We start from the raw sequence: 26338 nt of genomic DNA, 5'->3' as shown, positions 1-26338 counted from the left end.
AAGAGTCAATAATATCCAGCTTCAAGCCATTAAAAAAGGCAACCGTGTATGTCATCTATTTCATGCTTGATCTATAGGATTAAGTCGGTTTCATATTGCTGATGTCATGCCAGTCAGATGACATCTCCACCTGTGGAGACGCCGCTCCCCTCCATCTCATTCTCCACCCGTCAGACACCAGCACAGCACCGCCATCAGCATCAGCACCAGCATCAGCACCACTGAAGCTGACTGAGGAGCCGTCGCCCTTACGCAGGCTCCAGATGCTATTTATAGCCCTCCCGACGTCTCAAGGGGCCGTGTGTGTGTGTGTGTGTGTGTGCACAGCCACAGGCTGCCATTGTGCAGGAAATAAATTCAGCCGAGCTCGGTCTCAATTACTCTGACTTCAAATGAAACTAGAAATGCAATTCCCGAGGAATTACACGAGGGGATGCAATCTGCTGGGTAGACTTTTATTTTGACACACAGGAAACACTTCTATACTATGTGTAGTTCAGGGAGAGCCAGATTGTATGCTTAAAGGCAAAGATTCTATAGTGGAACTCTGTTCTAGAATCTTTGATTAAAAGTGACAGTTGGATTCACAGGGCAGTGTTCTAACTAGACTGGGAACTGAGAGTTCTGGCTCATTATGACATCACATTCTCCATTAAAGTCTATGGGGGAAAAATACACTTTTAATTACAAATATCTCAAAAAGTATAAACTTCTCAAAAATGTCAAATAGATTGTCTAGTAGATATTTGGAAGATCTACGGAACGGTGTTTCAACCAAGTTTGTACGTTAAGCGGTTCGAGCTGAATAGCGCGCACAAAAAGGTAAAAAGAATAATAATAATAACTAGAAAAGCATTTCCTGAAGGAAATACCAGTGCATGGAAAGTCATTGCAAGGATTATGCTAGGGTACTTAAAGTGATTACTAAGGTGTTGCTAGGCTAAATAAAGTGGTTACTATTCTATGAAAAGTGGTTACTAGGTTGGTTGCTAGGGAAATCAAATTGGTTGCTAAGGTGGTTGCCAGGGTGTCATTATGGAAGTGGTTGCTAGGTTGTTACTAAGTAATTATAGTGGTTGCTTTGCTATAAAAAGTGTTATTTTAATATAGTTTTAAAAAGTTATTGAGATTGGAAGAAATAGAGAGAGTGATAGAGAAAGTGAGAGGAAGTGAAGAAAAAGAAGTGAAAGAAAGTGGATGACAAGTGAGCTATACAGTTCAATGGAGAGACACACAGAGAAGAAGTTCCATTGAAGTTGCTGAAGTCAGTGAGAGAACACTGGCAAAGTTGATTCCATTCTATTTCTTTAAAAGCTAATTATGATGTCACAAAGCCAATGTTAAGTCTATGGCAAAATTAAGTTTAGTTTTTATTTCATATCTCAAAAAGTAAAAGTCATAGAAATATGAAAAATAATAGACTGAAAATTTGATGCAAGAGCTACGTGACAAAGTTTGAACCAAGTTCCTACGATAAGCGGTTAGAGTCAAATTAGGGCCTGGAAGAATAATAATAAAAATAAAAATAAAAAGAAAAAACGAAGGAATATCAATACAGTGCATTTCCATGCACTGTAACTAGAAAAGCATTTCCTGAAGGAAATACCAGTGCATGGAAAGTCATTGCAAGGGTTATGCTAGGGTACTTAAAGTGATTACTAAGGTGTTGCTAGGCTAAATAAAGTGGTTACGATTCTATAAAAAGTGGTTACTAGGTTGGTTGCTAGGGAAATCACGTTGGTTGCTAGGGAAATCAAATTGGTTGCTAAGGTGGTTGCCAGGGTGTCATTATGGAAGTGGTTGCTAGGTTGTTACTAAGTAATTATAGTGGTTGCTTTGCTATAAAAAGTGTTATTTTAAATATAGTTTTGAAAAGTTATCAAAATTGGAAGAAATAGAGAGAGTGATAGAGAAAGTGAGAGGAAGTGAAGAAAAAGAAGCGAAAGAAAGTGGGGATGACAAGTGAGCTATCCAGTTCAATGGAGAGACACACAGAGAAGAAGTTCCATTGAAGTTGCTGAAGTCAGTGAGAGAACACTGGCAAAGTTGATTCCATTCTATTTCTTTAAAAGCTAATTATGATGTCACAAAGCCAATGTTAAGTCTATGGCAAAATTAAGTTTAGTTTTTATTTAATATTTCAAAAAGTAAAAGTCATAGAAATATGAAAAGTAATAGACTGAAAATTTGATGCAAGAGCTACGTGTCAAAGTTTGAACCAAGTTCCTACGATAAGAGGTTCAAGTCAAATTAGGGCCTGGAAGAATAATAATAATAAAAATAACTAGAAATGCAATTCCAAGGAATTACCAGTGCATGAAAATGCAAAAATAGATAGATTATGTAGATATGGTTACTAAGGTGTAGCTAGAGTAAACATGGTGGTTGCATAGTTTACAGAGAGTTGATAGTGTGAAGGTAGACATTTTAAAGATGAAACGTTCCAGTTCTAACTTAACTAATGATTTCTATTCATGTTAAAATGTTGATTAGCTAACTTAGCTAATGATTTCTAGCAGTTACGTTAAAAATGCTTATTATGCTAGCAATGCTAACTTTACTAACAATGCTAACCAGGTTGATTAGTTAACTTAACCGATGATTTCTAGCAGTAATGCTAAAATGCTAACTATGCTAACAATGCTAAATTTGCTAACAAAGCTAACCAGGTTGATTAGCTAACTTGGTTGATGATTTTTTGCAGTTATGCTAAAAATGCTAACTATGCTAACAATGTTAACTATGCTAACCATGCTAACTAGCTAACTTGCTAGTGAGGACTTTTATTTTGAAACACTTGTTGCTAGGGTATCCATGGTGGCCACTATCAGGAAACAAGAAGTTACTGCAGTATAATCATGTTGGTTGCTATGGAAACGGTCATAAACACTTAATTTTAATGGTTGCTCTGTTGGTTGCTAGGTACATGGAGGTTTCATGTAGTTGACTGGAGGCATAGTGGATGATAACTGACAGTTGGAATGGTTGAACAGTTCAATAGAGATCGCTAAGACATGTGACCAAAGTCATCAAAACACAAAGCATTATGGGTAGGTTTGGCTCGCCTGATGCCAGCCCATGTAAACTAGTGGGTCTGGGTCTATGATCTGGCATGATAATAATGAAAACTAAGCGTGAAAAAATTGTGTGAAAAACAGTTATAATCTCGCGCTTCCTTAGTGCTGCTATCCAAGCCATTCCTCGCCTTTTTGTCACCTCTGAAACATGACGTATACTATTATTTTTCCACGCTGGAAAACTATAAAAGATAAGCTTCATGTTACTCTATTGAATTTTATAACACCGCAGGTAAACGGCATTTCGACAACTGCACTTCGTTGTTCCCGCACGTCAGTAAAACAACTTAATTTTGGGCCACCTATTCCCAAAATGCGTTGCGTTTTACGTCACGTTCTCAATCTCTATAGTTGAGTAGTTTCAATGGTTAAATGATTTAATAGTGTATTATTGCAGTGAGGACCTTTATTTTGAAACAGTTGTGGACAGAGGAAGTGGAAGAGGAAACAGGATCTGTAGTCTTAATGAGATTGTATGCTTAAAGCCTGAGACAGAAGGTGCCTCTCATATAGCGTTTACACATCCTCCCTCGCTCCTCACTGATCTACATAAAGAATGATGGAGCGGCAACAATGGGATAGTCTAGCCCTTCTTCTATCTTTCTTTATGTAGATCATTGAGGATCGAGGAGCGAGGGAGGACATATAAACGCTGCTTGAGAGGGACCCACAGTAAATACTTTAAAAGTTGTATGTAGATAGTCTAATTAATGTTGATAGATAGAATGTTTAATGGATGTTGATAGGCAGATTGTTTAATAGATATTGATTGACAGTTTAATGGGTGGATGAGTGAATGGTCTGAAGAAGATGAATGGATAGAAGGTTGGATGGAATGTGCCTTATATTCTTGTTAAGAGAGACACTGATACAGCTCTCTGAGAGTAGTTGATACAGGTGTAATCAATTTAACTGGCTAGTCTTAAGAGAGCCAGTAAAGCCTGAGACAGAGTAAATAATTTAAAAGTTGAATGTAGATAGTCTAATTAATGTTGATAGACAGAGAGTTTAATGGATGTTGATAGACAGATTGTTTAATAGATGTTGATAGACAGTTTAATGGGTGGATGAGTGAATGGTCTGAAGAAGATGAATGGATAGAATGTTGGATGGAATGTGCCTTATATTCTTGTAGAATGGAGAGACACAGCTCTCTACTGAGAGTAGTGGATACAGATACAGGTGTAATCAATTTAACTGGCTAGTCTTAAGAGAGCCAGCCTGAGACAGAGTAGATTGTTTAAAAGTTGAATGTAGAGCGTCTAATTGATGTTGATAGGCAGACTGTTTAGAATGGGTGGATGAGTGAATGGTTTGAAGAAGATGAATGGATATAAAGTTGGATGGAATTAGGAGGACTTATTTTGATACTGTTGTGCGCGGAGGATACAGGGGAACAGAATATGTAGTCTTCAGAGAGATTGTATGCTTGCCTGAGAGAAACTGACAGTTGGTGCCCAGGTGGCTGACCAGCTGGGGTAACATTCTAATTGCTGCCATGATGTCATAATGAGCAATGTTAAGTCTATGGGGAAATTGTTAATAGTTTTTATTTAATAGTTCAAAAAGTATAAAAGTTACAAAGTTGAAAAATACAAAGCACACATGGCATAAGCAAGACCTACGCAACAACGTTTGAATGAAGTTTCTACGTTAAACGGTTGAAGCTGAATTGCGAGCGTTAGAAGAAGAAGTTTAACTAGAAATGCAATTCCAAGGAATTACCAGTGCATGAAAATGCAAAAATAGATAGATAATGTAGATATGGTTACTAAGGTGTAGCTAGGGTAAACATGGTGGTTGCATAGTTTACAGAGAGTTGATAGTGTGAAGGTAGACCGTTTAAAGATGAAACGTTCCAGTTCTAACTTAAAGAGTCACTTCACCCCATAACTCCACCCACTTCACATTTCTGAAAACGGCTTTCAAAATGGGCGAGACGTTCTGAAATTTGGAGAGAGAGTGCAGCATTGCTGCAACCAATCAATCATGGTGATTTCGTGTCAATCTGGGAATGAGTGCTGCAGACATGGCTTATCACAGGTAGGCTAATCAGGGCAGCAGGCGTTTCAGTCCTAATTTGTAACGACCCGGTGACGTAGTGTCGGACTAGAAGTGCAGGACAACGTCAGCATTCCAATAGTATTTTGGACCAACATGCCATGGCATGTTTTCAAACGGTAGTATGCGCGAGAGAGCAATATCTCCAATACAAAATCAGACAAAATGTTACTTTTGTCGAGAAACACGATTTTTGTCAATATTAACCCTGGTAATAGTACAGTTCACCACTTATGAGTAATTTCAATCAATCAACAGCTCAAAAAACCTATTTTAGGGTGCAGTGACCCTTTAACTAATGATTTCTATTCATGTTAAAATGTTGATTAGCTAACTTAGCTAATGATTTCTAGCAGTTACGCTAAAAATGCTTATTATGCTAGGAATGCTAACTTTACTAACAATGCTAACCAGGTTGATTAGCTAACTTAACCGATGATTTCTAGCAGTTATGCTAAAATGCTAACTATGCTAACAATGCTAAATTTGCTAACAATGCTAACCAGGTTGATTAGCTAACTTAGTTGATGATTTTTTGCAGTTATGCTAAAAATGCTAACTATGCTAACAATGCTAACTATGCTAACCATGCTAACTAGCTAACTTGCTAGTGAGGACTTTTATTTTGAAACATTTGTTGCTAGGGTATCCATGGTGGCCACTATCAGGAAACAAGAAGTTACTGCAGTATAATCATGTTGGTTGCTATGGAAACGGTCATAAACACTTAATTTTAATAGTTGCTATGTTGGTTGCTAGGTACATGGAGGTTTCATGTAGTTGACTGGAGGCATAGTGGATGATAACTGACAGTTAGAATGGTTGAACAGTTCAATAGTTGAGTAGTTTCAGTGGTTAAATGATTTAATAGTGTATTATTGCAGTGAGGACCTTTATTTTGAAACAGTTGTGGACAGAGGAAGTAGTGAAACAGGACATATAAACGCTGCTTGAGAGGGACCCACAGTAAATACTTTAAAAGTTGTATATAGTCTAATTAATGTTGATAGACAGAATGTTTAATGGATGTTGATAGGCAGATTGTTTAATAGATATTGATTGACAGTTTAATGGGTGGATGAGTGAATGGTCTGAAGAAGATGAATGGATAGAAGGTTGGATGGAATGTGCCTTATATTCTTGTTAAGAGAGACACTGATACAGCTCTCTGAGAGTAGTTGACACAGGTGTAATCAATTTAACTGGCTAGTCTTAAGAGAGCCAGTGTACTCTTAAAGCCTAAGACAGAGTAAATAATTTAAAAGTTGAATGTAGATAGTCTAATTAATGTTGATAGACAGAGAGTTTAATGGATGTTGATAGACAGATTGTTTAATGGATGTTGATAGACAGTTTAATGGGTGGATGAGTGAATGGTCTGAAGAAGATGAATGGATAGAATGTTGGATGGAATGTGCCTTATATTCTTGTAGAATGGAGAGACACAGCTCTCTACTGAGAGTAGTGGATACAGATACAGGTGTAATCAATTTAACTGGCTAGTCTTAAGAGAGCCAGCCTGAGACAGAGTAGATTGTTTAAAAGTTGAATGTAGAGCGTCTAATTGATGTTGATAGGCAGACTGTTTAGAATGGGTGGATGAGTGAATGGTTTGAAGAAGATGAATGGATATAAAGTTGGATGGAATTAGGAGGACTTATTTTGATACTGTTGTGCGCAGAGGATACAGGGGAACAGAATATGTAGTCTTCAGAGAGATTGTATGCACTTGTATGAGATTGTATGCTCTAGCCTGAGAGAAACTGACAGTTGGTGCCCAGGTGGCTGACCAGCTGGAGTAAGATTCTAATTGCTGCCGTGATGTCATAATGAGCAATGTTAAGTCTATGGGGGAAATTGTAATAGTTTTTAACTAATAGTTTAAAAAGTATAAAAGTTACAAAGTTGAAAAATACAAAGCCCACATCGCGTAAGTAAGACCTACGCGGCAAAATTTGAATGGTGTTTCTACGTTAAGCGGTTGAAGCTGAATTGGCTGCGTTAGAAGAAGAATAATAAGAAAAAGCCTAGGAAGAACAGTACAGTGCATTTTCATGCACTGTAATAAAAAGCCTAGGAAGAACAGTACAGTGCATTTTCATGCACTGTAATAAAAAGAAAAAGCCTAGGAATAACAATACAGTGCATTTCCATGCACTGTAACTAGAAAAGCATTTCCTGAAGGAAATACCAGTGCATGGAAAGTTATTGTTAGGATTATGTTAGGGTAATTAAAGTGATTACTATGGTGTTGCTAGGCTAAATAAAGTGGTTACTATTCTATAAAAAGTGGTTTCAAGGTTGGTTGCTAGGGAAATCACATTGGTTGCTAGGGAAATCAAGTGGGTTGCTAAGGCGGTTGCCAGGGTGTAATTATGGAAGTGGTTGCTAGGTTGTTACTAAGTAATTATAGTGGTTGCTTTGCTATAAAAAGTGTTATTTTAAATATAGTTTGAAAAAGTTATTGAAATTGGGAGAAATAGAGGGAGTGATACAGAAAGTGAGAGGAAGTGAAGAAAAAGAAGTCAAAGAAAGTGGGGATGACAAGTGAGCTATCCAGTTCAATGGAGAGACACACAGAGATGAAGTTCCATTGAAGTTGCTGAAGTCAGTGAGAGAACACTGGCAAAGTTGATTCCATTCTATTTCTTTAAAAGCTAATTATGATGTCACAAAGCCAATGTTAAGTCTATGGCAAAATTAAGTTTAGTTTTTATTTAGTATCTCAAAAAGTAAAAGTCGTAAAAGTATGAAAAGTAATAGACTGAAAATTTGATGCAAGAGCTACGTGACAAAGTTTGAACCAAGTTCCTACGATAAGTGGTTCAAGTCAAATTAGGGCCTGGAAGAATAATAATAATAAAAATAATAAAAAGAAAAAGCCTAGGAATAACAATACAGTGCATTTCCATGCACTGTAATAAGAAGCGACCGGATTTCAATAGAGGGGATGCATCCCCTCTAATAAGGAATGTGGGGTGGGTAGGGGAGAGGTGGGGTGGGTAGGGGTGTGGGAGAGAGGGCCTAGGAAATGCAAAATGTGTGCAATAACATGATGTCACCACACAATCGTTGCACTCACAAATTCCTAGAAATGTTTTTTATGAGAGAAAGATTATGCTGAGGTTAGAGGGAGGATGACACTGAAGTCGAAATCAAACTACTACAACTGACCTTGTAGAGAGGTTCTTGAATCTTGGCTTTCAGCTTCGCATGTCCAGTTTTGATGCCAGACACCAAGATCATATCTCCCTGTCTTCCAACCCGCTCCATCTCAGAGATGTAGTTCATAGGAGTGTATGTTGATTCAGAAAATTTGAGAACTCTGAAGACAAAAGAAAACGATTATGTACTGTATGCATCACCACACAAACAGAGCCGATTACCGTACAACCAGCCCACCCCAAGAATGAGAATACTCTGATTGAAAGGCTTAAGGCTATGAAAAGATTGGATTGTTCAAATCAAACACAAACAATAGCAGCGTAGCAGCACTGAGATGGTGTTGACCTTCAGAAAGAGTCAAGTTAATTAGTTCATTGCCTTATGGCTCATACATGAAGTAGAGAGGAGCACAAACATATTTAACACAAAGATAAAAAATCGTCTCATGTCTGTCTCCACAGTTATCCATCCTTATCCTCTTGTCTTAATGGCACAGATTTATGGATATTTTGTCATTTCAGATGCCATCAATCATACCGTAGTGAGGAGTAGACGTCAGAAAAGGAGGCTGTCTCCGCATCCTTCACAATGGTCCAGTCAAACACCAGGCCGGCCAGGGTACTGAAAGTGTTGCCTGCAGACACACATGAGTCAGATACAGCGGCTCAGTGACAGACAAGAAGAAACCTACTACAGGCAATTTGCTTGCTTGCTTGCTTGTTTGTTTGTTTGTATGTTTATCTAATTTAAAGCCATTTCAGCAACTAAGGCTATTTAATGGCCAGCACATTGTGTGCTATAAAAAGCTTAAATATGTTTTTAAATGAATCTATGCAGGTAAGATATTCTAAAACTTCCAAAGGTGGGACCTTCCTAAAAACATCAACCACAGAATGTTGGTGCTACTACAAGTGTTAAACATCAGTCAATGAAAATAAGTCCTATTCAAGCAGCATGGTTGATCTTGTTGGTACAATAGCTTATTAGCTCCCATTGTTGACACAGCTGAAAGGTGTTGGTACAGCACAAAGAGGCGGTGAAAGGACTGTTTAACCAAGCCACACCCAGTAGTGAATGTAAACATGAAATATGACTACGACTTAGACGAAGATCAAACGAAGAATTTACGTAACGTTAAGCGACACAAGGCAAACAGATGCCAGACTAACGGGAGTCTCACCAGACGCCATGATTGATGGGGCACAATGCCACACTATAGCCATAGTCTGCTACTAGGCCTGAACAACACAATTGAATCAAGATATTTTCACAAAATTTGCAGCGTTTTTTGGACCATCTGATCAAGCTGTCCAAGATCCAAGCTTTGAGTGCAAAGTATACAAACTCTTCCAAGTTCAACTTGGAGAGCAATCATGAGAGAAGTCAGTCATCAGAGGATTAAGTAGCTGCTCCATTGTACAGACAGGTTTGAGAGAAGAGGAAAAAAAGACGGACAAAGAAAACACACTAAACCGAGCCTCAAGGTGACAGAGTGAATCAGGGTTAAACTAGTACAAGGTGACTTCCCAAACACAGACCAAGAAAGAGACATACCCGTTTGACCAGTCCTGAGGAAAATGCAAAAAGCCTTTCCCTTGGGGTACTACATTTGTCTCTAAGGTCTACTAAGGTCTTTAGTCACATCAAATCTGACAAGTGAAAATGTACAGACCTGTATAAGTTAACACTGCATTAAAGTTAAAGATGACAGGTATTCAGCAAAATGCTTTCATCCAAAGCAACACAGACTCACAATGGCAGATTCATGAATCAAACCAGGGCCAACCGACTGTCAGACTGGCCATTGGATCAACAAATCATGGCCTGGCAGGTGCATGGGGTTCCAAAAAGGAACAATAGAGACAGGTAAGAGGAACCTACCCTCTGAGTCAATGGCATGGATCTTCAGTGCTAAAGGCGAGTCTTCCAGGTGCAGTTCTCGTGTGGTGGACACAATCTGAATCTCATTGATAACGTCCACGATTGCATCACAGCGCAGGACCTGACCAGTCACTAAGGGAAGAACACATGCAGCTATAAAACAAGCAGTCATAATATGTGCACAAAACCAATACCACACCATTACAACAGTTCACCATTATCAGTAGGCCTGCAAATACAGTAGGTCTGGCATTACTTTGATACCATTGATTAGACATACAGTAAACTAATGGAATTGTATTACTGATAGGCAATTGCAACTGTTTTCTGTATTTATTTATTTTTTTACTTATGAGTCCATGGACAATGTCTTCTCTAGAGAGATGTATTTTCTCTATTGCACACTCTTACTAAGAAGGCCATTTATTTATGGGATAGATGTGATTGTTGGGAAGGCATCTCTGTTTAACTAGGTATTCAGTTTAGAACTGAAGGTTAGCTGCTGTACAAAAAAGTAAAACAAAACTAGAGATGCAAGCATGAGTCAAGACATATCTGCAGCAAAAGGATACGAATTCTGCATTACACACACACACACACACACACACAAACAAACTCACAGATGTCCTCAGCTAAGATAATACTGGTCAGTCTGGCGGGCTGGGTAGAGCGTGCCTGAAGAACGGCCTTCTGGGAACAATGCCGATCATCAGCATCTAGTGCTTCAATGCTGGCAACCTCAGGCCTGTTTGACGACCTGCAAGGCAAGAAACAAGTCAAAGCATATATCTGTGGTGTAACACTTTAAAATAGGTTGCGATACTACCTGGAAATACTCCACGATAAAAGTGTGATTCTAAGTGTAAACACATGCCTTGACACGTACAATGTTGCATCATGGTTCATACCATGTCAAATTGAACAGAATCCAGGAAAATGGTTGCTGCACAGTCTCATATTTTGCTCAAAGTTTGTCTAGATAATGTTTAGGTAAAAAAAACTTTTGATTTCATTCCAAATTGTTTCAACATTTTTTTCACCCTTGACTATCAAAAATGGGGGCCATAGCTGGGCATTAGTATCTTAAAAAGCTTTATTCCGAGCCTGACCAAACTTTGTAGGACGGAAGACACACAAATCCTCAGTATCACTGGACCATTAAAGGTTTGTACTGTTATTGCATTTTGCCTGCAACTACAATACTTCATAATGTGCACCAATATTTGAGATCTCTGAAACTAATACACTTGAGGATATTAAGGATAAAACGAGGTGTGATCACATATTTTTGGGAATTTTCATATGACTAAAAATAAAATGGTATGTGGGGTAAAAAGTAGGAACATGAAAAGCAATGTGGGAATAGCTCCGTTTATAGTAATCTCATGTAAAGTGCCAATGATGTATCATGTTTCATTCATAGATAAATACTTACTGTACTTGATTACACTGTATCTCATGCATTTTAAATGTTGTTCCTGAGGTTGATTCTGAAACTATAGACTTTCTAATGAGGAGACACAGTGTAGTACTCAAAGAATCACCCATAGAAATGAGTAGGGATAATGTATAGAACGCTGGTCATTATCGGGAGAATAAGTACCGACAGAACGAACCGCGACCCGACACGAAGCAGAGGGGTCTTGTTTCGCTCTGAAGGTACTTATTTTGATATGAGTGATATTGTGAAAGAAGCACAAACTCTGTTGCCATTGACAGCGGTCATTATTTTTTTCCCAGAGGTCCTCTATCAGAAAATAATGACCGGTAAAATCCCATTCAAGTCAATGGAGCATTCTACTGTAGGCCTACTTGCATTGTGAAGAACCATTTAATAAATGGGGTTAGTTCATATCATAACGCAATCATGGTAGTCGTTTACATATATTCCGCCCCTTCTGCTGCCACAAGTTGACATGTAAACACATTGTGCAAAACATGTGTTGTTGTGAACGCGCAGCTGGAGCAAGGTTAGAAATGTGTGAGTTTTGAGCACATGCAGTTCTGCCCAAAATAGATGCCTGATAAGTGCCCAAATAGCGTTGCAATATGGCCGCCATGTGGAGGGACTTGTCTAAAGGACTATAGCATCATCCCCTCTCCTCTCGGATTGGGCAGGTAATCTGCCATACAATAGAAACGTAAACTATGACATTCCAGACTAGGAAGATCCAGGTGGGTGTGGCCAGGCTACAGTATAACATTTGCACTTCGCACACTATTAAATATCCACACTGAGCTCCATAGATTTTCATATTCCTACTCGCTAGCCTACCCCACATACCATTTTAATCCTCTGAAAATGAAATATTGGCACATTAACAATATATTTTAACTGAGACAGTGCAGCAACGACCATCTCATTTTACACAGAATGACCCTCATCACTAAATACTGTAAGAACAATTTCAGGGAAATCAATGGTTTTCTTGTCCACACTTTGTCATCAATGTTTCTCTATAATGACTTTTCAAGACATGGATAGCTTCATTATTCATTAATAGTAGAAAATAGGGCAAGTTTAACAGGGTGAAGTTTTTCTGAGACAGAGAAATTCCTGCAGTTTACAGGCCAGATGTAGACCCAGTTATATGGGCACACGCTCTTCTACTGCACACAGGATGCCACCTTCACCATGTGACTACACCACCATGCGATTGCCACTTTGGTTTTCAAGTAGACATACACAGAAGATGCAGTAGCCTACTGTTAGCACAAAGGTGCACATAATGAACTGTGATAGTGTAGACATAGTTGAGCATACTATCAACCAAATAACAATGTTTAGAAAAGGACAGCATGGATCTGTAAAGTCGGAATTGTGGCATCAGATGAGCACTCGCAGTCTCGCGCTCAACAGGAAATCAAAGCAGGTGTGGCAGAGAGAGTGCGGGTGCCAAAAGGCAAATTTCCCTCGCCTGATTTGAATGATCTGATTTTGACAGGTGGGACAAAAGAATGTCACTGACGAGGAAAGAACAGGTGGACTTAGACTTATTTATGGCAGTAGACGACTACCCTACACGCAACGTCTGGCGTGGAGACCACGTTGGGTCACATTCAGTGTCCTCACACGACCCAGTCACCCGACACATGTGTGAGGCATGTAGCTACTGTGCCAGACTTTCCCTATGACTGAGTCCCCCTATCTATAATCAGGTAGCCCACTAGGCTACGGGATAAACATGAGCACTTACCATCGATAACATCCTTCGGTCGCTTCCAGTGTAAAGTTGATTCTGGTGCTTCTAGCCAGTGGAAGTAAAACTTTGGGGATATTTAACTTAGATGAGGCACTTATTCCTTGGTAAAAAATGCTAGCCGATAAGAGGAGCACAACGAAGACTGTTTGCAATAGTGAATTCGCCATCTCTTATCGCGTCCAAGTTCACCGGCGAGAAGGAAAATATAACGCGAGAATGTAAGAATTACAGGTTAATTTTCAGATTCTGTCTCCCTTCAAATGTTCGTCAAGCGCGACAGCGACATTCCTTTCCCAAAACAGTAGAAAACAATATTAACATTTGACCACGTTTTTCAATAGCCGACTCTATACAAAGTTTCAATTACTGGGCGGCCGGCTGACTGCTGCTGCCAAACAGCATGACAGCAACTGTTACCTTTGACTCGTTAATACACTGTTCTGTTACATTAAGATTCTCCATGAATGAACCTGAGGCTGTCCGCCTAAATTTACTGCTCCAAATGTCATAGAAGTATAGACGGCTCTACGGAGTTTTTAAATAATATTTACAGTAGAATTTATTGTAGAAATACCCGCCATTGCAAAGTATTGAAGCGGCTTATTGCATGCTGGGAATCGCATGTCGTCACACAAAGAGGAGGGCCTCCTGAATCGTATTCTCGTATTAGGCTATTTGTTAAAGGCACAGCGTTGGTTAATGTCTGTAAACAAGTGCCTCATCCATTTTTTCTATGATTTTTTCCCATGGAAGATATTTTCCCATGTCATGGCCGCGACTGTGATGTGATAGAGGCAGCTGTGGATACCTGTTTCAGTTAGATAAAAGACTGCAGATGTGTCTGTTGAGGGTCTGGTTAGTTAGTCCGTTTTCTTTTGGTGTTGGTGTTGTTGACAAAGTGCTGCTTGATTTGCAATAGGCTCATTTTTTTTGCCTATACCTCCTGAATTTTTGTCAATGATTCCCAGGACATCGAAACGTATATGGAACATGGTGGGCATGCAGCCCCGGTATAATTTTACAGAAAAAAAATAGTTTGGTGCCCCACGGCCAGGGGCCATTTCACCCCCGCGCTGGCCCCCCGAAACCCCTGAACTGTCGGCTTGTAGATGGTGGTGTTGAAATAAGGATTGCTGGTTTAGGATTGTAGGATTCCGGATTTTAGAGTTGGCCTCCATAATTGAATTTAGGAGTCATTCTCTATTCAATTCTAAATGTTGCACAAGCCTGATGCACAGACACGCACACATATGCACGCACACATACACACACACGCACAGACACACACACATGTACACACACACGCACAGACACACACACATGTGCACACACACCCACACACACACACACACACACACATACATCCACCCACACAGACACACACCCACACAACACACACACACAGACACGCATCCAAACAAACATACACACATGGACACACACACACACACACACACACACACATACTCTTATAAACAAAAGCAAACTCACACATGCGCACACTCACTTACACATGAGCTGCAAGATATGCATATAAATTGCACAAATAAGAGATACAGAGAAGTTGACGAGCATCATTTATTTTGTGGAAAGAATGTGCAGAACTGAGCAGTGGTCATATTTTCTACCGCCATGCGTTTTTTTACTTGCCATTTTACATTTGTTTCATTATTCCTGTAAATATAACCCTTAGCCCTACTCTTTTTATATGTAGACTCCAAAAAAAAAAAAACAAGAAACAAACTTGAAAAGCACTCAGAGAGTGCAGACCTCCACCTTCTATAAAACCTGAAGCCATTCTGAAGCGCTAGAATCTTTTTATCCATGCGGGCCACTAGTTTGGTTGGATGTCGTACGGGTGGTCCTGGTAGTGTGATGGTGAATACGTTGTCCATACTGTGTGCTTTTTGCAAGTCGCTGGCTTGTTGTTAGCGTTCACCGACTCCCGCTTTCTCTTGCTCCACAGGTCACCCGTTTTCACTCTCCAAACCACAAAACTTCTCCAACACATATGTGCCTCTAGACTCCTTCTGTCGTGAGTTACTGTATGAGCTTCTGACATCATGTATTTGTCCTCTAACTATATATTTAAGGACACAATGATCAGGATGCAGTAATAATAACTTTTATTATTATTATTATTATTATCAACTTCCTAGATTGTTTGAAGCTAAACTATTCAGATCGCCACCACTATACATACACCTACATGTATAGCATTCCATTACTCCGCCAAGTGAAAAGCATAACCACCTCCTGAATCCAGACGGTGATACAGATCACTCCCAAAATGTAATCATTTCAGACCTTCCCTGAAAATTTCATAAAAATCTATTCATTACTTTATTAAAAGTTATCTAACAAACAGACAAACATACAAACAAACCCTGATGAAAACATAACCTCCTTGGCGGAGGTAGAATGAATAGATGATGTTTTACATTGTGATCATACTATTCAGATTCAGGAAGATCCAGTGCAAGATAAGTAACTGGGTTGCACACAATACACTCCCCCTCATACCAACCTCAAGTTTCTTGAGAACTTTAGTGATCAGTTCCTTATAAGAACATTAAGCGGAACACATGAAACCGGTTATGTAGTTGCCCTACAACATTACTCAATCTGTGCATGCATTGTCTCCACTCTGTACTGCTTGAAAAGTTCAGTTGTGACTTTTTGGGCCTCTCTGACCTAGGCTATGAGACATAACTGGCAGGTCAGCATAGTTCATCTGTTGACTGTTGACTGCATGCTATGGTATATCTCATATAGGCAGAGAAAAGCTGTTGCTCTCCAACACTGTCCAGTTAAAGCAACACTACCGTCATTTCCGGACTATTAGCCGCGGCTTACACATTGATTTAGCAAAATTTCGTCAGCTATAAGGTTAATACGAGGGGCTGTTAATATGGTGTTAATATGGTTTTGTTTCTTTTAACTTGCATAAAACACTGTCCTGCGGCTTATACACAATGCAGCTTATATGCTGGAAATTACTGTAAAGAGTTTTTCGTGCCTAAAAATAATGTTATTTTTGAAATGTGACATAAGAAACTATAAATTTGACTTGCATCGGTGGAGTTACATCATACGGTCACAAAATCATGCAACATACTCTACATTGTCTGTGGACATCGTTATTTGCTGGATAAACAAATAGCGTGCGTGCGATAGAGGAAAAGTGCTTAGTTTTGCTTCAACAGTCAGTGTAGCCTACTGAAGGAATAGAGAGAATAGACAGACAAGGAAGGTTTACAAAGTGATATCACACCTTTTTTTGTTTTTAAACTATTTTTTAGTACTTTCAAAATACAAAAAAACGTTCTGATATAAACAGGAGATGAACGAATACAAATATGCATGACATCTTTAAATGAGCTCAATGCAAATTAAACAAGCTAAAAAACACCATGCCAATCTATGGTGAAGGGTATGTGGTGATGTGGGGCTATATTAATTCCAAAGGCCAAGGGAAACTTATCAGGATGCATACAGTAGTATCCTGGATTCATGAAATAGCTGACCTTTAAAAAATAAAAAACATATTAAAAATCTTGAGAATTCAACCTAGGGGTCAAATACTTATTCTCTCCTATTCTAAGGAAGAACATTTACGTATTACAATACATTTTTCATTCACAAAGAAAATTGGTGTCCTTAAAGGTTGGATTTTACTATTTTTTTAAAATTAAAACATTAAGATCAATTATAGCATGGGTTCAAATACTTATTCTCCCCATATATCTACTGTAAGTAACATATCCACAGTGGCTTGCGTGTGTGTATCTGCGCACATGTCATGTACTGTATGTCCACAACATTGAGCCAATAGTGATTCTCAGCATCTCTCCCAGTGCCAGTTTGTTTTGTATTATGTAATGTAATTATGAAGGGAATATCATTAAAGTCAAACCATTCCAAGTTTGAGCTGCATGTATCATCTTAGGACTTCACATGGTATTTGTACTGGTTAAGTAAAATACCTCAGGATTTTTTAAGTATATTTTTTGGCCTTTTTGCCTTTATTATATAGGACAGTGAAGAGGTAGACAGGAAACAAGTGGGAGAGAGAGATGGGGTGGGATTGGGACATGACCGCAGGCCGGATTCGAACCTGGGTCCCCATGGGCACTCGGACCCGTAAATGGTACGGGCGCTGTAGCCTGCTGCGCCACAGCGCCCCTCCAAGCTCAGTTTTTTAATGAACATTAGTCTGGGGAGTCTGCACACAAGAGGCGTGATCAGATGGGTATAGTTCAAATGACTCTGTACGCATTTGGATAGTCCTTCAACCAATCAGACCAACGATCCAGGTGTGCCAGGTAACAAAGCCAGTTTATGATTGGTCCCTGAAAAGTTGTAATTGAAGCAAGAGAGATAAGTGTGCAGGTTTCCAGACTGAGCTGCAGGGCAAAATCTAATTGCCCAGTCTAAGCTTTACTACTGTACTCCTCTCAACCAAATATTTTTAGTGTGTTGACAAAACAAGGTACTGGAATACATCATCTTCATTTCATCAATCATTAAATCAATCGAACAACTAATCAATTGATCGAGAAAATTATTGACAAATTAATTGACTGTAAACAATCATATGCCGCAGGCTTTCAAGACATTATTATTATGAAGGTGAACTTTCCCTGCAAGAATTGAAAATGCTGAAACTTCAAATGCACAATCTTGCTTGCAAGACATGTGAGATAATATATGATAAGATTGTTTTATGTTTATTATTTTATCATCATTTATGTTTTCAGAAATGTTTTCCCATGATTTAGGAATCCGTGTGATTCATGTCTGAGGTAGGGGTAGGAGAGTGTTGATGTTATGTGCTCGATGGTGTTTTGGTCTTCCAGGCAGCGCTGCCACCGTTGAGATAAAGGTACCTAATCCTATCCCTAACCCTAACCCCAACCTTAACCCATGCCTAACCCTAGTGCCTTCCAGGCAGCACTGGCTTGAAGACAACGTTGGAGGCTCAAAACACCAAGAAACATGTTAAGTGCAATGCCAGTATTTTGTGTGTTGGCCTATATATCCATGAAAATGACAGTGGCAACAAAAATATTACTTCTGTGCAGGTTCCACCTAAAGGTCAAGTAGCGACCTCACATTGATTTCAGAATAAGTGGAGGACTGGACTCTACCACATGCCTGAATTGACACAGAGATTACAGTAATGGGAAGTAATTGTGACTTCAGCTCACGTTTCCACCTTTGTCCCCTAGAGGTCAGTGGAAACTATTCCAATTCCGTTCTCAGGACGCAGTCAAGACCACAAGATCAAACACAAGGGGAGATATTCATCTCCATGAACATGTGAGTTCAGAGGAGGAAAATCTCTCATCAGTAATGGAAGTTCTTAATTTAAACTGAGCTTTTTTTTTTTTAATCTGAAAAATGTTTTTTTCAGACTAAAAGCAAATTAGTGACTTTAGCAAGTTAAACACGGTGTACTCATTGAAATGTCAATGAGCACATTCTCACTCAAACTTAAGATTGCAGATTAATTTCTAATACCAACAGACTCACTCTATTTTCTTCTATCTATCTGTGACCTTTAGTAGAATGACTTCAGCATGACTATATTATAATATGACCTTTAAAATGTCTTTAACAATATATATCTAAATCTATGCAGCTTATGAATGGAATGACACACTACCACTCAATAGCGTCATTCTTGACATAAGCAACATAGTTTTTAAGGACAGTGTTCTTCTCAGCCTTGTTTCGAGGGGCTCTGATGTCCATATAGTCTGGCTATCGCTATTCTAAGCTCAATCTTTTAAGATTTATAGTCTGGGGATTCTGCGCTTTATTTCTACTGCACAAGAGGCAATAGTGGCATAGTTCAAATACTGTAAATACATAGTTAAAAATGGCTCTGTATGCATTTGGATAGTCCTTCAACCAATCAGACCAACCAGGGTGCACCTTTTTGATAAGCTAGTTTGTGATTGGACCCAGCAATGGAGGACAGGATGCAGGAGAGATGAGCAGGTTTCCAGCCTGAGCTTCAGGGCGAAATCCAAATCGCTTACTTCCTACTTGGCTTTTTCAAATCATTCTAATTAGGAAGAGCATAATGATGAGTTGAGTACAATCGAAAGTACAAGTACAATCAAGCACAGTTTCAATGAAAGGGTACGGTATGTCTAAATGTTTGTCTTGGGCACTAGGTTAGCCAGGACCTCTGCTACTCATCTGTGTAATTTGTCACAAACTTAGATGTGTTTTACAGTTTTCTTCAGCTGCCACACTTTTCTAAACAACTTTCAAACACCACACCTAATCTGCAGACAAATTCTAAGTGTTTGACTCCGTTTTCAATTTCCTAAAACACATTTTTCAAAACACCACATACAACTTTCTACCTAACACACAATGTGTACAGGAGGTGACTTTATTTTATATTCCATTCCATTTTGCATTTTCAAAATTCCATGTACATCTGGTGGTCATTATTTTGCTTCAGTTTTTCCTGTTGGCTGTAAAATAATGTTTTCGCAAAAGCAAATTATTTGGGTAATCATCAGTATGATTGACTTATTACCAAATATCATGTGTTTCCTTAAACCTTGTGATCACTGTGAAACAACCACATAACAGAGAGAGTTTGTACTGTGTAGAACTCTGTTCTAGAATCTTTGCTGTGTAGTATCTATCTATCTATCTATCTACATCTATCTATCTATCTATCTATCTATCTATCTAGCTTCAGCTATACACCTTTTGAAATATATTGACCTTTTTCAGAATCAGGCACCATCTGAATTTAAGGCTGCAACTTAGAGTATGTGTAGTGTGGAGCTTAACTAAATCAACTGACAAAGGAAAAAGGCACTAACGTTGAAATACATCAACTTGATGGATTACATCCATTTAAATTCTGAAGTCTCTCTCTCTCTCTCTGTGTGTGTGTGTGTCTGTGTGTGTGTGTGTGTGTGTGTGTGTGTGTGTGTGTGTGTGTGTGTGTGTGTGTGTGTGTGTGTGGTCGGTGTGTGTGTGTGTAATGTATCTGAGTGTGACGTAAGGTGTTGTAGAGGAGAACGTATACAGCGCAGACGTCCCTGTTAAAAGTTAACCAGCTGGGAGCTGTAAAAGAGGATGAGAGTTGCTGCTGTATGTTTTGTTAATTCAGAGAAGTGGAGCATGACTGACCTCATGCAATCACTTAAAGAGCACTGAGCCACTTCTGCACCTCCGAGACGTCCGTCTGGGATCCGCCCAGACCAGGCCCGTGTGTCTGACTGCATTCAGAGTCAAGCTACCATGAGTCAGATTCAGTGGATAGGAAGGGAAGTCTGCGGTGAGCCTCCGCAAACAGTCTTTTTTATGATTGTCCCATTGTGATGGTAAACAACACCCTGTGAAAAGGGTTACAGCGCTGTACACTTCCTCCAATCGTATAACTCAAGGCAGGCATGTCAGTCAAGCCCTCCTGACTCAATTAGTTCACCAGGCTAATATTTGACTCCCGTCGCACACCTGGACCGGCTTCCAGGGAGCAGTGGAGCCTCCATCCGTGGCAGTCCGAGATTGCGCCACACAATGCCAGGGAGGAAGAGAGCAGTCTCTGGTGATTGTTGGACCACCAAACCCCCCCCCCCCCCCCCCCCACTTCGCCTCAACCAATCTCCCCCCCCCCCCGCACATAACTTCCTCTCGCTGTCATTTAATCTCTTGCCATGGCTGAGTGCGTGCGCCTGGGAGCTGAGCACACAGAAGCCTCGGACGTCTTTACTGGCCTCCCGCTCGCCCGCTCGCTCGCTCGGCTCGGCTGGCCTGCGCGGCTGCCGTGTCACAACGGGTCATGGGAAACTTGTCACAGCGCTCTCACTCCCCCCCGGTGGCGAAAATAGAGCAGAAGAACGGATGCAATGCAGTTTTATGAGAACAAAGTGTTGGTTGAGGTTTGGCCTTGTTATGGTAGGATGTAACAGAGTCAAGTTTGTTTGTAGATATTTTTGAATTGGTGTGTGTGTGTGTGTGTGTGTGTGCACAGTATGTATGTTGGGTGTGTGTGTGTGTGTGTGTGTGTGTGTGTGTGTGTGTGTGTGTGTGGAGGGAAGTAAAAGCAGGATGGAATTATCAGATCCAACATAAATCCTGTTCACAAAAACGTAACACTTAAAGGTGTTTTTTAAGAAACAAGAGTACACACATGATATGATCAGGACCACTGCATCACTAGTGCATTTACAGAAGGTCTTTTGTTTATGTTTTTTTTTATTTATCTATTGCTTTTTGTTTAGTTCTTTTTCAGCAATTTTGGTCAAGATTAATTAACAGGTCTACCAGCCACTGTAAGCAATGACTGAATGTTCATGTATATCTAAGCAAGAATTAGCTTTTCATTAACCACTGAGCAACTAAGGTGAGAGCACGTAACACTTCTGATTTACAAGGAGTTGCAGGAGTAGGGGATGGAGAGAAGATACAAAGTGTGCTTCATTTTTGTTTGGATAGCACATGGCATCTAGCCTGGCTCCGCCCTCCTACTGTACGTATTTACGCTCAATTTTCATTTCCCTTCACTATGTCTTCTGGGTCTGCGGTATATTCGCGGGTTTTCTCAAAACAAAAATGTGCCGGTCCAATCAGCGAGCAGAGGGAGTAGATGATGTTGAGGTTGTGCGCTACTGTAGTTTGACCATGACATACAGTACGTCACGACCAAACGTTAGCGATTTGTTATGGCAGATCTGATTGGCTTTGGGCAGATCCAATAGTTTTAAACATCTATAGAGCACCCGCATTCAAGGAAGTTCACGCTTGGCAATGGAAAGGGGTCAGACTCTCTGTACATCATGAATGTACGAGATATTGGTAGGGCCAGGCTACATGGCATCACCATGCGGCGGTCATATTATGTAACCTACCACTATGCAGTACATCTCGTTTCATTCTTAACTACAGTAAGTCAGGCAGTAGGAGGCTTGAATAGTCCACTGTTTGCTTGCTTCCGCATGCACTGTGCTTTATTTCCACTTAAACACTTCCATATGGCATTGTCCCCCACTGCAAGGGTATTTATGAAAACACAGGACATGTGGGGCATTCCAATTTCACAGGAGAATAGTAAGTGCAGTTTCAGATGCAACATCTGAGTTGTGTTTAATAGTAAGTAATGGTGTTCTGACCTGATTCATCTATAATTACACTTTTCCAGCAATTTTTGGTTGACGATTCCCGGGACATTCCCGGAAAACCATGGCACATGCAAGTCGGTGGGCACGCAACTCACTAGGCTGAACACATTTATGTTCATTTAAACACATTTGTATTCAGCAACATTCTGAATATGAACACATGGTATTCATAAATCCGGACATTCCTGATACTTTCGATTTCAAGTATAAATCTAAAGGCTTCCTATGCCCTCACACACCTTGTTCTGTTTACACACACACACACAGTGGATGCTGCAGGATCCCTCCTAATATCGCTGAAGAGTCCTTTACAAGACACAGGTGTTTTGTGTTTTTTCTCCCCAAGGTTGTCATTAAACGGAGTCTCGATTTGCTTCCCTCCTCCTGATTCCCCCACAGCTGAAGTGCACTCCACCTTTACTGTCCTGCATTAAATGCTTCCTCTGCATGGTCACTCATTCACTCACTCACTCACTCACTCACTCACTGATAGGAACCATATGCAGCTGCCAGGGCCGCTGCCCCTCAAAGGCAAAGACTGCAGGGAAGAGGACAGCATGTGAACACGTGGAAAAGACACCATTTACATGTATATGGGGAACCTTTAAGGACACGCTAAGCAGATCTGTGTTTGTATTAACGGATAACTATGACTGCCCCATTTGTACAGTATATGGCAGTGGGGTCATGGGTTTTGTCAGAGTTTATTTCTTTTTTTTTCAGAGATTTTTCCGTCAACGATTCCCGCTTGTGATATAGAGGTTCAGAGTGTACAAAACCTAACAAGCTCACTCACTGTCACAGACTTTATGCACGCCACATTCCACATTTCATACAATTCTGGCCATTAATAATGGGGGCCTTCAACTGATACATTTCAATAATGGTTGAAATCCTGATTGCTGGTGCATGTGAATCTGTGAATTAAATTAAGTTGTGTGCGCGCACACACACACACACACACACACACACACACACAAAAAAAAAACAATGAAAGGAATATTATAATATCACTCTCTACTCTTTCATGGCCTACAAAAGTATGTATGTTTCTGATAGTCAGGTTTTCTTCATACTCAAATATTGAGGTGTGATCCACCCAAAACACTTGCTGATGCAGCATGCCATGGCTCACTGCACATCACACAATAATTCTGCATACATAGTCAAAATAAAGGAGAAGTATCATGTTTCGATCTGCGTATTATTCTCCTGAAGTATGACTGTACAGTTGTGACACTGATACAGTGTCGACATACAGTACACACTGTACAAGTCTAGAAATACAGCACAGTTACGACTGCTGCATAATAGCAGAAGTATACTTGTGCAAGGTGAATACTTAAGCAATATAGCACGAGTGGGAGTGGGTTGTTGCTGGATATTCCCACGGGTGTTGTTCGGCCGTAGCCTCGAGGCCGGAGGCCGAGATCACGATCACGATCACGAGTGCTATATTGCTTTTATATGACAATTCTACCACTTGTTTTTTGCGCTAATTCACAACTTGACATTGTATCGCGGAGTGATTTATTATTAGCTGTAAAAAGTCAGAGTGGATTATCGTAGGATATTTCAACTCATGGAACGTCTCTCGGCCAATCAGAAACAAAGAAACAGCTTCATTTAACCCAATTGTTGTATAAAGGTGTTTATCTGTCAAATCAGGTCAATTTATTTATATAGTACATTTAACACAACAGGGTTGACACAACTTGACCATCTGGGTCATTTCCATTTGGGTGTCAGTCACCATACTTTATCTGTTGTTGCAGAATGCAGATTGTCTCAGTGAAGCACTACACACAAGTCTGCACAGACAAACACCCATGTGTAAGTGTATGTGTGTACACCCAGGTAAAAAAGTAGTATACTTAAGTGTATTAGTAATATGGTTAAAGTTCATGAAGTAGAAAACAAGTATGCTTCTTAGTTTTTGTGCTTTATTCGAAGTTTATTTAATGTATACTTTATAAAGTATATTTAAAAATATGTGTAATTAAGTTAAACTTCTGAGTCCAAAAAGAAAGTATACTAATTTCACAGTAATCAAATTCTCTTTTGATTGCACTTTGTGAAAGTGTACTTTGTTGTTAGCGTATTTTAAATTTGATAGAAGTACCATTGTTTTAAGTGTATTAAATTTGACATACTTTGAGTGGCAATTTAGTGTACTTATGGAAAGTATCATTTCTGCAAATAAACTGTTAGCATACTTTTTTAAAGTGTACTATCATCTCACTTTATTAGAAGTGTTACTTTTGTACACTTTGCATAGTACACTCTAAAATAACTGCATTTTTAGTGGTATATCGGAATACTTTCACAAAATATGTTAAATTATAAAAAAATATAGTGATAATTTAATGCACTTATTTGTAATACAGAGTTAGTATAATTTTTGAAAGTGTACATTTGATTTCAACTACTTGGTGGTAATGTATCAATTTACTGTAGTCTACTAATGGAAAGTGTTTTTACATTGTTAGGCTGATTTCTGAAAGAGTAATGTGATTAAATGTTGCAGTGTGGACGAAGTAAGTTTATTTTGTACAAATAATATTTTTTTCATTTGGCTCCACATCTTGGTGAGGTAATACATAAGTCTACACTATCACCACCATGTATTAATAAACACTTGATTGACAGAAAAGTCACTTTAAGAACAGTAGCCTAATTATTTTTACAGATATTTACATGTCAATTCAGTATCAGAATCTCAGTACTTGGCAGTACTCACTCTCAAAAAAATGAAATCTCACTATTGCTCATCTTAATGAATCCTTTTTCGTAGGATTTACACAATAAAATTAGGTTTCTAGGTGAAAAGGAGTCAGTTATGCGAAATGCATTCGTGTTTGGAGGAAATATGTCACTCTATGGTCGCCGTAGATTAGAAGCATTATTTCAAAACGCACAAACGAGGATCTCTTGCTGTGGCAGGTCTGCCTCTTCTCCCTCACTCGTGGATTGTAAGGTATGTATTTACTATACACACAGTGTTCTTATTTTGAGTTCGGTGTAATTTTAGGGAGTTTAGCATGACAACAAACCTGGGAAACATGGTAGTAGCTAACAGCTAACAGTAAATCATCTCAGGCTAACGTTAGAATTGTATCATGTTTCCCAGGTCAGTTTTACTCCCTGCCGAAAATAAGATAGCCGCTAGCTAGCCCCGCACAAACCCAGCCTATGTTTATGTGTTTATGTGCTTAGAATACTAATAGTTAGATTATTATCTGAAATGTTTAATGTTTAAACGTAGGTGCAGGCCAGTCTGTGTTACCAAATTGTCCTTATGTGTCATGAACAATTTGCATTGTTACAGACACTAAAGTTCGTCCACAAACATTTGAATTATTTGAATGTCCGTGTAGCAAACTACACCATCTTGCCTAGTCTCTCTGTAACGTTAATCACGTGCAGACAATCTTTGAAGGACAAGTTACACAAACGTTAGACTTGTCATTATTTTTGTATGATGTGATCAGCATTATTGTAGGCTACTTGCTCTCATTCGTACGGTGGCCCTGAAGTGCAAAACACAACACAAATAAGACAACACAACACAAATAAGACAACACAACACAAAGAGAGAAATCACGGCCCCAAAGTGCACAACACAACACAAAAAGAGACAACACAACACAAAGAAGAGAAAAAACGGCCTCGAAGTGCACAACACAACGGCAAATCACACAACACAACACAAAAAGAGACAACACAACACAAAAAGAGAAAACACAACGGCAAATCACACAACACAACACAAAAAGAGACAACACAACACAAA

At 39.4% G+C, this 26338-nt stretch overlaps 1 protein-coding gene across 1 annotated transcript in view; it reads right to left on the bottom strand.

The window, feature by feature from the left end:
* Positions 1 to 13989, bottom strand: part of nup210 (nucleoporin 210) — a 58489-nt gene extending 44500 nt beyond the window's left edge. The window contains exons 1-5 of the mRNA XM_062540986.1: positions 13382 to 13989; positions 10805 to 10941; positions 10185 to 10316; positions 8841 to 8937; positions 8313 to 8463 (exon numbers count right to left, since the gene is read on the bottom strand). Of these exons, the coding sequence (XP_062396970.1) occupies positions 8313 to 8463; positions 8841 to 8937; positions 10185 to 10316; positions 10805 to 10941; positions 13382 to 13554 (690 nt within the window). The 5' untranslated portion in view covers positions 13555 to 13989. The remainder of the gene's footprint in view (positions 1 to 8312; positions 8464 to 8840; positions 8938 to 10184; positions 10317 to 10804; positions 10942 to 13381) is intronic.
* Positions 13990 to 26338: the final 12349 nt, after the last annotated feature.

This window comes from Sardina pilchardus, chromosome 7, assembly GCF_963854185.1.
Source record: "Sardina pilchardus chromosome 7, fSarPil1.1, whole genome shotgun sequence".
Classification (NCBI taxonomy): domain Eukaryota; kingdom Metazoa; phylum Chordata; class Actinopteri; order Clupeiformes; family Clupeidae; genus Sardina; species Sardina pilchardus.
Note: the sequence above shows the minus strand (reverse complement) of the source record. Positions and strands in the feature narration are given on the sequence as shown.